Here is a 17,842-nt window from a genome sequence, read left to right as displayed (position 1 = left end):
ACGTCCCACGACCCGCTACACCCTCAACACATCCTTTTTTCTTCTCGTCCCTGTGATGCGTTCGCGGTGCACATGTAAAGTTGGGGTGACATGCAGTGAAACGCACAGGAGAAGAAATGTGAGATTATTTTCAAAAGTTTAGCTTTTAAATCACACATTGGATCCGTACTTGGTATTTTGCTGTTTTTGTGAAATATCCTGCAAAATAAACTGTACTTGAATAATAATTTTGTGTTAGTCAAAGGTTTAATGAAGATACTAGGCTACATTGGTTGGTTTGCGGTAGTGTAATAAAGAATACACTGATTCACTGTATTGGACTAGTGCAGAAGAGGCTGTGGTATTCATGTAAGGCTGTAGGAAGGGTAGCAGACATCGATTTCTAATAAAGGTGATGATGCACACTAGATTCAATCACTGAATTCTACTTTATATTGTGCATTTGTTGGATATCAGCTTGTAAAACATCTGCAAATCAACGAAAAGTAATCAATATCAGAGTCATGTGACTTATCTACAGGTTATTCCTCACCAGCTAAATCCCACTTTACACAAGCTCCATTTTTTTTTTCAAAAAACAAAACAAAACAGTTGTTTGATATTAAAATGTTGGCAAGTAGGAAAATAATTATATTCACTGTATAATACTAGATAAAGGAAGGGATGAAGCTAGAACACCGTGATCCATGAAGCGCTGTTTTGCTGTTGCAGAGGCGGAGGGTCCCTCCTTCAGGTCTTTGACTGCCCTCTGGTGTTCACAGGACTCATCGCATCATGACGCAGCATTATGGCAGTGATGGGGGGTTATTTAGACTTCAGCTGTTAAGTCATGAGATGTATGATCATCAGTCACTGATGCTGTTTGCAAATCTTTTGTAGCCAAGTCCAAGTCAACATGCACGACTATGAACGATAAACTGTTTACCTGAAAAGAGCCTTGCTGGTAGCCCCCCTTCATGCAGTTCCCCTCTGCTCTGCAGAAGTTTTCTTTCTAGAAATTGAATTTTTGGTTCTGTATTTTAATATTTTTTGTTGTGGCCTCACTGGTCAAGTCCATGTTTGGTGTGTCAGTTTTCACCAGAAAGTGCAGAAACATTAGGTAGCTGGTTGGGGAGCGAATAGCAGAAAAACACAGCCAAATATCTTTGTCATGTGTTGGTGAAGAAACAGAACTAAACAAAGAGTTAATATTGTTAACCCCTGGATGCTAACTCACTGCCACAGTATACACTGCTAAAAAATTTGAAAGGGGGATTTTAGAGTACAGCATCCAGTCAATCAATCTGGTCAGTTAAGTAGCAGAGGGAGTTGTTTTTGCTGCTTTGGTATCAATGAAATTAAAAACAGGTGCACAAGAGAGGCAACAATGACACAACCCCCGAAGACAGAAATGATTTTACAGATGGAGGTCACTGATATTTTTTCCCACCTCATGTTTCCCGTTTTTTCATTAGCTTTGCATTTGGCTGTTCTCGGTGTCACTACTGGAAGTATAAGGCAATAGCTGGACCCTACAGAGGTTGCACAACTACTCCAACTCCTCCAGGAGATGCAATTGCCAAAAGGTTTGTTGTGGGTATCAAGATGAACTCTCTGGACCCAATATCAGACACTACGCTGGTGCAGTGGGTCCTGGGTTCCTCCTGGTGCACGACAATGCCCAGGCTCTGGAAGGAGAAACCCCAGGAAACCTGTCATCCCATTAGGAGCTGTCACTGTTATGCATGCATATAAGCACATGGGGGCCATACAAACTACTCAGCACCATTTTTTCCATTTTTCCATTGAGATCTGATATGTTTTCAGTGTTTTATTAATTTGTTTTGAGAAGTGAATGTTAGAAAATAAGAAAAAGTTTAATGGCGTTGCTTTAAAATAAAAGCTGAAGATTGTGGCTCCACATGCTGTGTTCATATCTAAGGCTTTGTCAGCCCTGTTATCACAGCTGTGCCAGTGCCAGCGGTGCCACAAGCAAATAAACAATCATCTTATTATCCTGTCAAAAGCTGTTAGATGCTCTTTTGTTTTTGGTTTAGTTTTTATCCTGGTTTGCAAAGTCAAAGACTGCTTCTGCTTTTCCATCAGGAACAGAAATGACAGGAAACACGATTGATGAACGTCTCAATCATAGCACCACACCATGTTTCCAGCGGTTTACAGCAGTTCATTCAGCCGTATTGTTTTAAGAAAACATTTATTCACATTCATATCAGTGCATTTGTTTTTTTACATACTGTATTGGTGCATTTAGATACATCTCTATGTGTGCTGCCTCACAAACATGCACATAGTGTTAAAATTCATATGTTTGTTTACGTACTGGTGCATAAAAGAAACATAATTTCTGCATTTTCACTTGAATACTTCATTTTTTGTACAATTTCCCTTTCACATAAGAGAGACAGAACCCAAACAAAAAGGAAACAAGGAAAGAAAAACCCAAATGCTAGATCAGGTTTTAGCAGCTGACAGATATATTTGACATTTAACATTTAGCATTCTTACACTAACATTTAGTATCTTTCATCAAACTAATCTGGGCTACAATACTATGTCACATTCCCGAGCACTTTGCTCCTCCTCTTGCTCCTTATCTCTCTCCATAATTTATCTCTTTTTCTTCCTTTTGTCCATGTCGTCCTTTACATGTTCTCCTCCTCCCCCCTCTCTCTCTTTCTCTTTCCCTTTGTTTTCACCTTCTCCTCTTTATTCCTGGACATTAAGGATCTGTGCAGACAGTCCATGATGCCAGTTCTTCAGCTTGGCAAAGCGGGGCCCTTTGACCTCCGACTCAAACTTCTCTCTGATGGTAGGGAAAACAATATGTGTGTGCGTGGGGAAAGAAATTAAATAAATAACACTTTTTAGTTTACGGTTAGGTGCATGCATATTTGGAGAGTGACACACTTCTTTATAATTTTTCATCTGTACATCATCAAAGTGTATTACAGAAGAAAAAGCCAGTTTTAAACATAGTGCACCACTTTTCCAAGTGGATTCCAGAGAACTGAGGAAAAAAGTATTTTTCTGTTTTCGTGATTTCCTGCCTCTTTGGAGGTAAAAGAGACCACCCAAACATGAGATATCACTGGAAATGCCAGAATGTCCTCTATTGAGCACATTGAGACTTAGTAGGGTCGCTCAAATAAGTCAAAGGATACAGATTAAAAACAAATGTCCATTACAGAGGACAAAAATGAATAGGCTGGGTCTCAGGAGGATATTGTTTCGATCACTGTCAGGTTTCCATGCTATCAAACTCAATGGCAACATCCTTGCTCTAGTCCAATCATCTTCTTGCCCACTTTCTCTGAGCCAATCAGCCTGCACTCTGTCCCACTCTTGTCACTCAGAGCTTCATTTAAACACCGGTGACGATGAAGATGAAGATGGAGGCTTAGACTCCAGGGGGTCCTATCCTAATTCCTATCACTGGGAGTCATCAGAGTCTAATCGTCAAATAGATTAATTGTATTCTGTATCTTGGTGTCTCTCCTTTCTGAAATAAACTGATGATAGTAAAGTGTTTCTTTAGAGGTTGTCAAAAAACAACTCTCAAGACGTACAAGATTAACTTGCACAAAAATGATGGAAGGAGAAGAGTATGAAGAAGGAAAAGAGCAAGTCATGATCTAAAGCATGCCAGCATACTGAAGCATGGGCGTATATAGCTGCCAGCCAGTGGAGCTGGTTTACTAGTATTTATTGCTGATACGTTCCTAATAGAAGCAGCTGAGCTCTCTGCTCAGATTCAACCAAGTGCTGCAAAACTAATCTGACAGTGCAAATGAATAATTAGCTGAGGCAAAATTCAAAAGATGATGTTCTAGTGTCAAAATAGGTTATTAGATATAAAAGTTAAGTCAAAGAGACCCTTAAAGCAGAAGGAAAGCTGGCTGCAGTAAAGGCCTGGCAGAGCAGGGTTTCAAGCAGGGATCCAAGCATTAGAAACAATCCTTCCATTAAAAGTTATGTTGGTTTGTCCAGTTACTTTTGAGCATATGAAAGTGGATTGCTATGTATAAAAATGGCTGCAATAAACAGTTAATGCAATACCTTTCTTAAACCCTTTTAATTAAAGTTGAAGTATCCACTTCAGTTCAGCTTAGCTTTCTATGCATTTTTCTTTAAGACAAGGTAGCTGATGCCAGTTGATGTAATTTTTCAATTTTGCTAAAGTATCTGAACCTCTCTAATGTCTCCAACTGTCAGTAGACTGGTCACGCACCATTAAAAGACCACTCTTACCTTGACTTCTGCAGGGCTTCCTCATCTGGGTCTTGCACTGCATTGACAGACATAAACAAGAGCATTTAGTAAGATCTCTCAATGAGATGATAACTAATTGAGGATTTGGAAGGAGAAGTATCGGGCACATTCAGGGAGAGGGTATGAAATCATAAAGGATGAAAGGACAAGAAGATAAGGTGGAGTCAGTGTACTGACGGAATTCGGTGCCAGTGATGTGGGCCAGAATCCTGAAGCTTTTAGACTGCAGGTTGGCAGCGCGGCGAGCCCAGTCAGTCATGTCCAGGGGCTCTCCTGGCCTGATCACTGCCTGGTACACTGGAGATGCACAATCTACCACAGGCTCCTTGATGGGCAGAACACCACTGCAGGACAAAGAGTTCAGTTAGACGTCATCGGAACAATGATGGATGTTAAGGCCCAACCTTTAAAGCTGAAACTAGATCATGTATTAAGTGCCCATGATACACTACCACCTAACGATATTAGAGTAGTAGAATATTTGTACACCAAAAACAAATATTGGAACAAAAAGTAAAATTGCCTAAAGCATCACTCTTTTAATTCAGTGTTGTGAAGAATTATTTGCATCCTTCCTAATTTCTTAGTTTTTACATTTAGTTTTGACATATTTCAAATTATTAAACAAATTTTAATACTAGACAAAACCCAAATAAATACAAAATACAGTTATATATCCAAACCTACCAGGCCCTGTGTGAAAAACTAATTGCCCCTTGTTAAATCATCAATTAGTGGTAAAGTTGTGAAACTTTTGCCTGCCAAACGTACAACAAGAGTGAATGATGACTCATCCAAGGGGTCATAGAAGAACCCAGAACAACATCTAAAGAACTGCAAGCCTCACGTGTCACAGTTCAGGTCAGTGTTCATGGTTCAACAACAACAAAAAAGAGACTGGAAAAAAAATGGCATCTATGGGAGACTTCCAAGGAGAAAATAACAGGTGACAAAAAAAGAACACAAAAGCTTTCTGCACATTTGTTAAAAAAAACATCTTAATGATGCCCAAGACATTTGGGAAAACAATATATGGTCTGATGAGCCAAAACGTAAAGTTTTTGCAAGATTTAAGTTCCATTACAGCATTTCATAAAAAGAAAATCATGTCAACAGTCAAGCACAGTGGTGGTAGTGTGATAGTCTGGGGCTGATTTGCTGCTTCAGGACCTGGACGACTTGCTGCAACTGATGGAACCATGAACTCTGTTCTCTATGAAAAATCCTAAAGGAGAATATCTGGCCGTCAATTTGGACCCTTAAGCTCAAACGGACTTGGGCTGCAGCAGAACAATGATCCGAAAAACACCAGCAAGTCCATCTCTGAATGGCACAAAAAACCCAAATCAAGGTTGCAGTGACCTGAAAAACTTTGGCATGATCTTAAACAGGCTATTCATGCTAATAATAATACAAAAAAAACCTTCAAAGTTATCAAAAAAAACTTGATTGCAGTTCTTTCTGCCAAGGGTTTTGCATCATTTCATGTTATCTTTGTCTAGCATTAAAATTTCTGTGATTATCTAAAACATTTTAGTCTGACAAATATGAAAAAGATGAAGATATCTGGAAGGGGGCAAAGACGTTTTCACAGCACTGTATGCATATTTGTATGTGTCTATAATTCTTTGCTTTTTAGGAGTTCTTGAAAGTCTCTAATCTCAGTGTGTAACAGACCTGAAACTGGAAAGACCTGCTGAAATCTGCAGTATTAACACCCACTGAAAACCCACTAAATATTGAATTTTATACAATCATGGGCATTTTTTACATTAAGGTTAATTATTACATTTTTATAGTTTATGTGTTAATCCATCATATTCAATTCTGTTCTGTTGATCTATAGTTTTACCTTAAGTGCCTGTATTTACTGTCTTGTAGTCTTCATGACAGTAAATACTCAGGAGCATGTACACAGCAGTTAGTAAGTGATTCAGTGCGGGTCCGGGCAGTAGATGTTTTAAAAACCTGTGATACTCAGAACATTCCCATGCCATAAAACTGCATCAGATGAAATCCCATCAGGTTCCCGAAGCTGTGATGATACTGGCTCCTTTTTTCAGAGTATGACTCTAAACTCGACTTGCACTCTCACACTAAGGCCAAAGTACCCACGGTACTTCCTCACACATAACCATGACAACCTCATGGTTAGTGTGCATCAAACACTTTGATGTGATGTTTCAGACAAACACATAAAAACATAAATTCTGTATACAGGAGGCTGGAGGATTTTCAGACATTTTTCAGTCGGGCATTAGTTTATGAGACACATGGCACAATGCGCAAGCTATTATGAAGTCGTGAGACGAGAGGAGACGCACGGATGAGGAGAGGCGAGACGGAAAAGCAGCTCTGCTGTACTTACGCCAAGGGGGAGCCTGCCTCTTCACTTCATGTCACAACCAGGAAGGAAGGATGGGGAGGGATGGGTGGAGGACAGCGCGGGTGTGGTTGGTTGGTTGGATGGAATGAGCAGAGGAAAGTGGGTGAAGGCACGGAGGAGTACTCGGCATGGACATAGACAACAAGGAAAAGCCCGGGCATACACTACACCACTATAGACACCCTATTTGTAGCAGCGTAGGCTTAACGTATGCTCAGAAGCTCCACCTTATTTGGAGCTTTTCAGGCAAAAGTTAAAAGGTCAGTTTCATCAACCACTGCTGTTTTATCAGACACATTGGCATCTCATAGTGGCAGTGATGCTGTGACCTACTGCGTTATGGCAACAGTAAAATGGGATTCTCATTCATAACTCACAAGTTGACTTGCAAACTACTTTTTGGTGTGTCATTTACACACAGAGGCATATTTTAAACCAATCTGACAATCAAAGTAGATTTTAGTGCCTTAATATAACCAGCAAGTGAAGATTGAGTGAATGAATATGGGGATTTTTGTCATTTGAGTAACTGACCCTTTAATTTCTAAACACGTGGCTTTGTTCAGTCAGTGTGATGTCATCAAATGGTGAGTGCAAAAGAGGTATAAAACACCTGGGGGCGGGATTGGTTTAGTTGTGTGTCCTCACCTGTCGTGTCCCTTTGCCTGTGACTGCCCTGCGATAGCGTCCATGATGGCGTCCTGTGAGTACATGCTGATTGGTGTGTTGTACTGAGCGTGAACGATAGTGGCTTTTCCTCCTGGACCCTTCACTTCAATGGGCTTGTGGGTGGACAGGGCTGAGTCTTTCAAAGCAATGGGGTTGAAGCTGGGGGTGTACTCCACACTGTCAGAGCAGGTGGAAAGGGTGAAAGGTCAGTGGGTAAAAGAAGAAGGTTTCAGGTGTGGGGTGAAGGGTTTAAACATGAGGCGTTAACAGACGGGGATATGAGGGGAACGAAAAGGCAAGGTCAAGGTGTAGTCATGCAATCGGCAGAAAGGCGGGGCTGTTGTACCGCTGTAGTGGTTAGCAAATATTCACCACTCTGTACTGTAGCTGTGTCCCAGATCCAAAACATGGAAAAATGTGTGATTCCAGACTGGATTCGAGCCCCAGATCTTCTTGCTGTGGGGAAGCAGTGCTAACCACTGCACCACCATGCCACATATGTTGACTTACACCATCAAAGTTTGGGATTGTCTACAAACATCACTTAAAAGTTCACAATTTATTAACAGTATTTAAGTGCCCATAGACATAGAGACAACCTAACAGCTCTTTCACTTTTAATGCTGAAGCCACAATGAAGTATATTTTAAAAATAATCTAGCTGACACAGGGAGCATTGCATCCTGCTGTCACTGTTTGGAAGGGACATTAGCTGCTGCATATGTCATATGCTAACTTCTTACAGTGCAATCCAGCTGAAGTCAGAATTTCCAAGTTCAGAAATGGAACTTTCACCTGGAACTCTGCCTTAAAATCGGATTTCAAACTTGGAAAGTTGGAGCAACCCCACCATCTCGACTGAAACTATTCTAGAGGGCAGCAGCGAATGTAAACAGTAAAACTTTTCATCTGTATTGTTGCATATTTGTGACTTGCTAATAAATAAGCCACAGACAGATCACTGACCGGGCTCTATCGATTATGGGCTGCGGTGGCTTTTAAGTGCTTGTCACACATGACAGGCTTTACCCAAGGAGCAAAAAAAAAAAAAATAAAATAAAATAGTGTTTCTTGATTTTCCAAGTTGAAAATGCTCAAATCGGGAATCACGTTGTTCCAAGCTACAACACCCAACTTTAGAGGGGAACTAAACATAGCATTATTCGTGTACTATGTGCGGCAAATGTTCAGATCCTACTGGATAAATATTTAATACCAGTGAATTAATATTTCTAATATTTGTGGAATTGGGACACAGCATGTCAACAGAAACTAAAAGGTCTTTGACATCATCTCTTGAACATTTCTAAACTCTTAGCTTTTACTTGACAAACAAACAAGTCCAAAGAAAACCAAACATGCTAATGTTTCAGGCACCCAGCAGGCCAAACTGACAGGTCATCACTGGCATGTTTAAAATGATGCACTCAGTTATACTGATATAGGCATAGTACTGCAAATACATAACATATCTGTTATGAATTTCACACACAGTAAAACTGATTAAAAGGACCAGCAGAAGTGGAAATGCAGGTAAATGTCTCAGTACATTATGAGTTCAGTGCTGATGCTGGAATGCCGGCAGCCTTAAACAATTTCCTTTGGGATCAATAAACTTAATGAAATGAAATGAAAATGAAATAATTATTTAAGGGAGAAATAAAATTGTGTCAGCGCTAAAATTTACAGTCTGTTTTGGTTTCTTTGTCTCAAAATGTAAGTAACGTTGGAACTCGTCTCTTGGCTACAATGTAATCTTGGCAGGCATGTTACATTTTTATGATAAAGTAAATGGCAACAGAGCTGTCAGATAAACAAAGTGAAGAACGATGCACAGTCATTTCTTGTGACATGGAGAAAAGTAGAGATTCTGGCCAAAGTCACCAAAGTAATGTGGTAGTCTGCCATTTTCCACTTCTGGGGACCAGATGATTTTAACATGACTTGAATTTTTAGCTTGTGAACGCCACGCTCAGTGCAGCCCAACAGCTACAAGGAAGCTTTAGTTCAACCACAAACACACAAATCCCACAACCTCACACCAAAGTTACGAGTGGATGATCGAAAATTGCTAATACTGCTGCGCTTCACTTCATGCACATGAAATGCTGTAAAAATAAATTAAGGTACTGACTTTGCAGCTGTGTTTGCAATAACCTGAAACACACCAGAGGAACCGACACACAAAGAGAGACAAATAGACAAAAGGAGGGAATGTGGTGAATCACTACAGGTATTTTTTGTGGATAACAATAGCTCTATGTGCGTTGCAGGAAACCATCCGGCTACAGTGCTCATGTGTAATCCCATGTACTGGTCAAAATAGCAGCCTTTTTCCCATCACTGGGATATTTCCCTGCTACCCCTGAAACCTCAGGAGTGACTGACAGGAGCAGAAGTGTTTCAGTCACATGACACAGGACGACAGGGATGTAGACACATTTAGCGCAGAACAGACAAAAATATACACAACCACACAAAACAGAACGCAAACCACCCGCTCAACTTATGTCAGAACAGCAGACATTACAGATAGATGAACACAGGCTGGCACAGACAAGTTACTGCAGATTTCTAACCCTGCATATGGAAATATTTATGTTGGTTTCACTTTAGCTTTTGCCAAGAATCTGTCTCATGTATAAAAGGTTACACTCTGGGCTCTTAAAACCTGCTAAAACAGGAGTTTGTAAAGTTTCACACAAATTCACCTTCATAAATCTGCATCCATTTCACTCTTATTCTCAGGGTTACTTGGAACAAATGGTGGTTTTCAGTGTTGTTTCATTTTTAATATGGGCACAAGACAAGGCTAATGATATGGCAATAGTTCAGTCTGTCCATCCATCCATGCATCTAGCTTATTAACCGCTAATAAACTCAGAGTAGCAGAGGAGACTGGGGCCTATCCCAGACACAGTTATATAGTTTTATTAAATTTTCACCTACTGCAGAGGTCAGTTTGAATGTGCTTTGAGTTTGTGAGTATTTGTGAGTTCTGTTGCTGTTTTCAAAATAAACTGAGAGGACAAACAGAGTGCCTGATAGTTTTAATGAGCTACACATAGTGCAGCATAACCAATATCGTGTGAGATTTTAAGCCTGAATGATTTCAATCTTCAGAGAGACTGACTTCCTCTTATGCGAGGAATCATTGCCAACTTCATATTGTCAGTGTAAATGTGTTCAATTCCACAGTGGTGAGACACATAAATGTTTGTCTCTACAGTACATGGATGTGTTCAGGGTACAGTAAAGTGAAACATATCACGTATGGGGCATCTCCCTATAGACGGGGTGTCCTTTCTCAGGTTTGGCCTTCAGGGGATTCAGGATGATGGTGTGTAACCAGAGCGGAACATTCCATAACTGCGTACAACAGCTGCTCGTCCTCTCCGAGTGTGTGTGTGTGTGTGTGTGTCCGCATGTACTCAGTGAGGTGGGGCTGCTGGCATGACGCTGCCGTCATCATCCTGTGCTCTGCATGGAGCACGTTTTTCTGACACCTGACTTCCCATTGGCTGTTACTGTAAGGGCTCAGCAGAGGGGAAACAGATTAGGGGGAGACTGATACGTGGCTGTGATATGTCAGAGGCCAAACACGTTACACCCTTAATTAAACTCTACACGTATTCCATGACTGAGACTTCACGCAAACACATGCCATCCTTCTGAGAAGAGACCGCTCAACAGCGGCCATAATTCAACTCCCACCAGACTCCAGGTATGGGAACTTCCAGATCAAATATGCAACATGAATATGACTTTACGGACACCAAAAAAGAAGAATAAGAAAGAAATGGAGCCAACCTGAGCTTTGTTAGGTGGAAATATGAGTTGAAGAAAGTGCTGTTTTTCTGGTATCTGTTTAGAAAGTATATATAAGAATGTGCAGAATTTGTTATATTATGTTTTGTCCAAAAAATATATTATGTAGCCCAATAATGCACTGTGAACACAGAAGAAAAATTATTATTATAGTGGCATTTTCCCTCGACGTTGGAACTAATTTTGAGTCAATCCCTTGGTTTTCTGTGGAGCTGAAAATCACCCTCTATAAGGATGTCTTTCATTACATGAATATCAACTCTAAAATTTACTATAGTGGGGCCCTACAGTTATATTCTCAAAACTGATAAATTTAGAAAGAGAAAAGCACAATGCTGAAATAAATGGCCACTATTACGCTGAATAATTCAGTGATAACAGCACAATACAGCAGAAAAGATTAGTCAGTTACAGGTTATTAAATATGTGATCCACTGAAAAACATTGTTGCTATTTTAGGGGTGAAAAACCAAAACAGTTTTACAAATTCTGACTTTAATTTTTAATGAATGTTTCTGCATTTTTCCCTTAGAATTGTTTAATCAAAATAAATGTTATTGGTTTGTTTTCTGAATCTAAACACACAGATAGCAAGAAGGCGAAAACAAAGATAAAAAAGCAACAAAAAACAACAAAATTAATACCTAATTATTTAGATCTATTGAATAAAAAAACAAACAGAATCTGACACCTTTTGTTTTTTGGTTTTTTGAATGAGCTCAGAGAACCGTAAGTCAGCACCTGTACAGCGGGTTTGTTTTTGCTATACCTGCAGAGCTTTTACCTTCGCATCAGCGACACTCACAAAAACAGCATGTCTCTGCTTCAAACAAGAATAAAACCTTTGTTGTGGGCTTTCATTCCCATGTGTGCAGTAAGAGGGATGCATTCCCCAGATGATAAAATCTTCAAAAAACCAACTTGGGGAGCCGAAACAGCAAAAAGACTTCTTTGGTGACGATGTTGCTGATGGCAGCATCATTTCACTGGCTTTATGTTTTCATCTTGAAGAGTCAGTTTTTGTTCTGAGATATTTAAATGTAGTACTGAGGGAATGTGACCTTTAGTAAAGAGGCTCCAAATATCCTCAAATGATCCTGCGCTCCTCCCGTTCTGTTACCTGGATGCAGGCCAGGTGCATTTGTATGCACGCTCCTAAAATAGTGCCACGTGTGAGAGGTTATGCGTACTGGAATAGCAGTGGAAAGTTCTGAGTACATTTTCTGTTAATCTTTGGTTAAATGAGGGAGGTGTGGCTTCATTCCTTGGGTGAGCTCTGTTTGGCTCCCCCCCCCCCCAGATTAGTTATCTTCTTCTCTCCGTATTATTTAACCGGTGGTTAAAGTGTGCTAACCTACCCCAGCGATGAAACTCTTCTGGCCGATGCTGATCCCTCGCCTATTTTGCCCTGCATATCAATCATATCTCTGAGAGTTTCGGGGGAGTAAAGGCCTATTGGGGAATTGTACTGCCCCCGTTGGCTTGGTGGAGATCTTGAAGCTGGGAAGAGATTTCTTTTGCAGGGTTTTTTGTCCAGGAGGATTCCACAAGACTCTTGATCCTTCTTTTGAACTTCTCCTGCAAAATGTTCCTCTTGTAATGCCTTAAAAATGGGAGAATGTCAAGATAGATGGATATATAGAGATGAAAAATGAATCTTTTAAATTAAACCAAAGCTAGCAGCTTGTTTAGCAGTTGTTCTGTTGGTGTTTTGCTTTTCTTTTGCTGACCTCTGACCTCCCTGTAGTGATTCCCCTTCAGTTGCACTGTGAATATTTTACACTAGAGGGCAGCAGGTCACTGCCTGATGGCACCATTATAAAATAGTTAATCATATTCTTACAAACACGTATAAGACGAGGATACGGAACACATTTACCAACACACAGGATTTAACAGACAACATATATGATATTCAGTAGGTCTGCGTGTGTCATTTAGGTATGTTTTTTTATGATAGAGCGGCTGTGTTTATACCTTCTGGTGAGGGATGACTGGCATAGGTGAGTCCATCCTTGGAGTTGCCATGGGAACTGGGGCCGGGCGTCTTGATCTGTAGATTATACAGCAAAAAAATAAAAAATTCTGTTCAGGGAGAAAACGTCAGATGTGTTTTCCTCATGTCACTTTTTTGGTGTTAGAGCTGCAGAATCAGCCAGTTTTTCATATGCATAACTAGAAGTTGGAAAAATCTCATGTGCTCACCTTTAGTCTAAATGGAAACTGTGTAGGTGGATTGAAGAGACTCTCATAAAATTAAACTGATTTGAACTGAGTGTGTACATAGAGGGATTTCGCGGAATCACAGCTAGTTACAGAGCCAATCCCGGATCTGTTAGTTTACTCAAGTGTGAAGTGGAACCTTAATTTTCTGAAGTATCACTTTCATCACTTTGTCCTCCTCCTTAAATGCCCAAATTGACAAGGCAAATCCAACTCAAGTACCTTAAAAGTTTCTTCTTCATCACCTACTTTAGTTTGTGGGGGTGGGTGTTAAGATATAAGTGTGCTGCTTGTTTACTTCTGCATTGAGAGGGTGAGTTTGATGGTGGCAGACTTGATCTTGTTCTGGGCCTCCAGGTGCGTCATCCCCTCGGTGCTGACCCCATCAATAGCTGAGATGATGTCACCCTGGGTCAAGCTGCCTCCCGCTGCCTTGCTGCCCGGAGTTATCTAAGGAAAGGGTCAGCAGAGCAGATCACGCTAGAGCCACTGATACACCTTCCTCAGAAAACTGACAAACATATGCAGTTACACTTAGTACAAATTGACCTGCATTTAAGAAAGTTACAAACACAAGATACGATTCAAACAGTTTGTTCATCTGCCTGCTAATGTTGGCCTTAAACCGCCCAGCCGACGTGTTACTTCCACTTCCACTGTAGCTGCTCTTTTCACTCAGTTATTAATGCTGTGTGTGTGTAGCGGCACAGTAAATAAGCCTTAAAGTTAGTGGAGAGAAAAGCCGATGAAGCAAACTAAAGTAATCCTTCAGCTCTGGAGATGAGTTATGTTAACTGACAGAGCGTAACCAACTGTTATCTACGAGTCTAATGAGTGTCAACAGCAGAGAAAAAACAGTGAAATAAAAGCAGCAACATTTCAGAGCCACAAAGCGTGCAGAATACTTTTATTCCTGACACTGAACTTATTTCATTGACATGTCTCATGTCGGTTAGAGAACACAGAACAAGAGAGAAAGAGAAGAAGGTCCTTAACAGAGGGATGGGAAGATTTTCTTGAATTTGAATGACAAGAAAAAAGATTTTATTCTTCAGATTATGTAAAGCATTACATCACTTTTCTTTGTCACTTTCAGTTATCCTTCATGTATGACCTTCAACGCAGTATTCCTACTTCTAGCTGTGCAACAAAGCCTCGTTTTAGCTGTTAAACTACACAGAGAGGAGGTTTAAGTGAGCTCAGTGGTCTGGGTTATACAGTATTGGGTCTAGGCTTACAGGCAACTCGTTAAAGAGTTGAAAATAAGCGATGCTCCTGATGCCAGTGATTGACCCCTGTGAGCCCCCTCTCTATCTCTCAAACACACACACACACACACACACACACACCTACTACTGACATTCATGCAAAACTTCTTTGATTGTTCTTTTTTTCTGTTTATTTTAATCATAGCCTCTACAAACTCACTACAAAGCATTTTTTTCCCCCAAGATTTGATCGCATTATCATTGGTCTGCTGTGTCTTTTCACACTGTTGTCATGTCTTTATTTCCTCTTTACGTCTGCTTTGTCTGCTTTAGTGTTTCCATTTCAGTCTTTGTGTGTGCGTGTGTGCAAGAGGCCAGAAAAGCAAGGTGAAGGAGAAGTAATATTTCTGCTGCCTCAGTTCAGCGAAGCGCACGACACCACCCAAACAATTCATCACGCATGTTTTCCTTAGATATAACACGTTCATCCTTCAAAATAAGAGTCTTTAAAATGAACGATGAATAATTCATGTGGAAAAAAATGTTACTTGCAGGTTTTATACAGCATGCCAGACTGCACTGAATCAATTAGCTGGACAAATATTAGGCATAATGTTGCTATTGTTAGGTTATTTTTTCCACACGCACTAACGAGAGATGCTTTCATGGTGAGAGATGTTTTCACTCCTTTAGAAATATGTCAGTCTCAAGAGAGCATGCACATAGACCAGAGTGGTGTGGGTGAAACTCTGAGAGAGTCAAGTTTTTAAAACAATTTCAGCTATGGCAAGCACAATGAGAACATTTTAACATCAATATATTTAATTAATAACAATAGATATATAAATAAATATCACTCTTAGTGGCAAGTGCTTTGGCTTGGATAACAAGAAGTAAGGAAATCCAATGTCTTCATTCCTCTTTCCTTTTATTAGTTCTTGGCAAAAGTCCGAAATCCAAACCTCTGCAGTGTTACGTCAAACTGTAATGTCACCCTGAGCTGACATGTCAAGCTGCAGTGTTTTATGTTAACTTGTCAGGACCAATCACAGGTAACCTGAACAAATCCAATGATACAATCTTACCCTGGACACAGATCAAAGCTCCCCTCGCCTGCCTAAGACGGGGATCAGAAGACAATGAAGTAACAGATGTCTGGATCAATATAACAGAGCCTGATTACCAGCTGAGCATCAATCAGGCCTGAGGAATGAAGGGCTCGAGGTGGGAGGGGAGCAGAGATTACTCTCAGGCAAGCATCCACCTCATTCCTACTTTTCTCTGTTATTTCCTAAATCGACCCCCTGCCCATCTGTTTCTCCACAGGAGCAGCTCCAAACGAGGAAACTGAAACTGACCACGAGAAAGCTTACTAAAGGTAACACAAGCTGCCGTTAGCTTCCTCGCAATGCTCGCTGCTTTCCTGTCCCATTCCCAACCATCCATCCACCTCTCCCCTAAAGCTATTTAAAGGGAATGCTGTAAATACACCCCCAGTGGTGCCTGCCAGAGAATCAGAAAGGGAGAAAGTCTCTCTGCTGAACACTAAGTGGTTATAGTCTTTCCTTCCTTTTAACTTGAATTTTAGATTTTGCTTTGTTTTTTTTAAGAAAATTATGCTTGTTATAAGTTCTTATAAAACTTTTTTAAATTTTATTTTAAATAATTTAGTAACAGTTTTGACAGTTAAAATAACTTCAATAGTCACTTGCTTAACTAATGACTTGGATGAGGAAAAAAGTGATTAATCAAGATGAAATGTAGGTATTCTTGAAAATTAGCTGAAGTGTGCCAGCAGCACTCAGCGTTAAGTCAGGCAGCAGTGAAACTATTCCCATCTTTCCACTGCTGCTGTTCTCGAAGTCTCCATGGAGGTTACATCGGAGGCTCCCTACCATCACTGCTTACAGCAACATTACATAACCAAAGCACACACACAAACCACACCTGCTCACACAGATATACAGTATGCGCGTACACAAACACAAGCTAGATGTCAAATATAGTCAGAGCAGGAAAAAATAATCTAATCTGCGCTGCGTAATAAAAGATTTTTAGGCTTTTTAGGTTACATTTAAGGGTTTAAGGGCACTTTATTAAACAGTTGAAGAATGTGCTGTGTGATTGGTTTTCTGCTGACACAACAACAAATAAATAAAAAGATGCTTACTAAGTTATCCAAGCAGGGAAAGGTTACAGAGGTTTTGTTTGAGGGTGTTAATCATTTGCTTACAGTATTGTGAACTGTGTATTTTGTGTTTTATCACCACTGAATTATTCAATTTGCTTTAAGCCAGCCAATCAGTGCACACAGTCTGAGATGTCTGAAGTTTTGGTTTCCCTTTCCAAGCTAATTACAGGCTGTCTCGTTAGTGTCACATTTCTCATTACTTTCTCTTTATGTTGCACAACAAATCTGTGAGGGTCGCTCTGTCCTTACCCTGGAGATGGTGAGGGGCATGTTGAAGTCTTTTCCTCCCTGTAGTCTGAAGCCCCACGGAGCAGGGCCATTCAGAGTCACTGTGTATGTACTCATCTTCGGCTAAATGTCAACACTCCTCCTGCAAACAACTCCTGCTGGCTGCGCGGTTTCCCCTCCTGTGTGCTGTGCCCTTGTTCTCCGTCCTACCCCTGCTATCCTTTTGTCCCGCTCGGTGCCTCGGTGGTTGCTCTTACCTCCCTTGGCCCTGGCTTCACAACCCTTCTGCTCCCAGCTCTCAGGACAAACACCCTGGGGTGGGTGGGTCAGGTGCTATGGAACCACTGAGATACACAAATGGAGACACACACACACGCATATGTTTGTGCACACAGACACACACGTGCAGATAGGTACACACACAGAAGAGTCGGGCTGAGCTACTGCAGAAAACAGTAAAGTCTGACTTCTTACCCCGAAATCAAAAAATATCAATAACACTCAAATGCAAAGTGGCAAAAATGAACATTTAAATTAGTATTAATGTGGAGAAGAGTTTCTTGCCTGTAGGGTTGCTGAGGGTGAGGGACAGACAGCCTAAGAATAGCTGAGAGAGCCAGAGACACAGGGGCCCTGGCCCGTATAAGGCCTGTAACACGAAGCCCCAGAATGCTTCACTGCCGATTCATATCGCCAATATAGACCCCTCTTACTGCAACACATTCTCTCTCTCTTTCTGCCTCTCTTTGGCTCTCTCTCTCTCAGTGCTATGAGTACATGCCGCTTGCACTCTATTGTCTGTAATCAGTGTCTGTGGGCTGATGTCATTTGCCTTTCAGG

At 40.7% G+C, this 17,842-nt stretch overlaps 1 protein-coding gene across 2 annotated transcripts; it reads right to left on the bottom strand.

Annotated features, from left to right (window-relative positions):
- Positions 1-2,368: 2,368 nt before the first annotated feature.
- On the bottom strand, positions 2,369-17,560 carry ldb3b (LIM domain binding 3b). Of its 2 annotated transcripts, XM_026178351.1 has the most exons (10): positions 17,477-17,560; positions 17,024-17,346; positions 13,674-13,825; positions 13,130-13,205; positions 9,459-9,481; positions 7,304-7,501; positions 6,638-6,661; positions 4,447-4,613; positions 4,249-4,285; positions 2,369-2,803 (listed from the first exon to the last, which is right to left on the bottom strand). In XM_026178351.1, the coding sequence occupies exons 2-10, from the start codon at positions 17,117-17,119 to the stop codon at positions 2,707-2,709; spliced, it is 870 nt and encodes a 289-aa protein (XP_026034136.1). In that variant the 5' UTR covers positions 17,120-17,346; positions 17,477-17,560; the 3' UTR covers positions 2,369-2,706. The 2 variants fall into 2 exon arrangements, with proteins under 2 accessions (XP_026034136.1, XP_026034137.1); XM_026178352.1 differs by lacking the exon at positions 6,638-6,661 and having other exon boundaries at positions 17,477-17,559.
- Between the last annotated feature and the right edge of the window lie 282 nt (positions 17,561-17,842).

This window comes from Astatotilapia calliptera, chromosome 8 (genome assembly GCF_900246225.1).
Source record: "Astatotilapia calliptera chromosome 8, fAstCal1.2, whole genome shotgun sequence".
NCBI classification, from domain to species: domain Eukaryota; kingdom Metazoa; phylum Chordata; class Actinopteri; order Cichliformes; family Cichlidae; genus Astatotilapia; species Astatotilapia calliptera.
The sequence above is the reverse complement of the archived record's forward strand: the minus strand, read 5'-3'. Positions and strand labels throughout refer to the sequence as shown.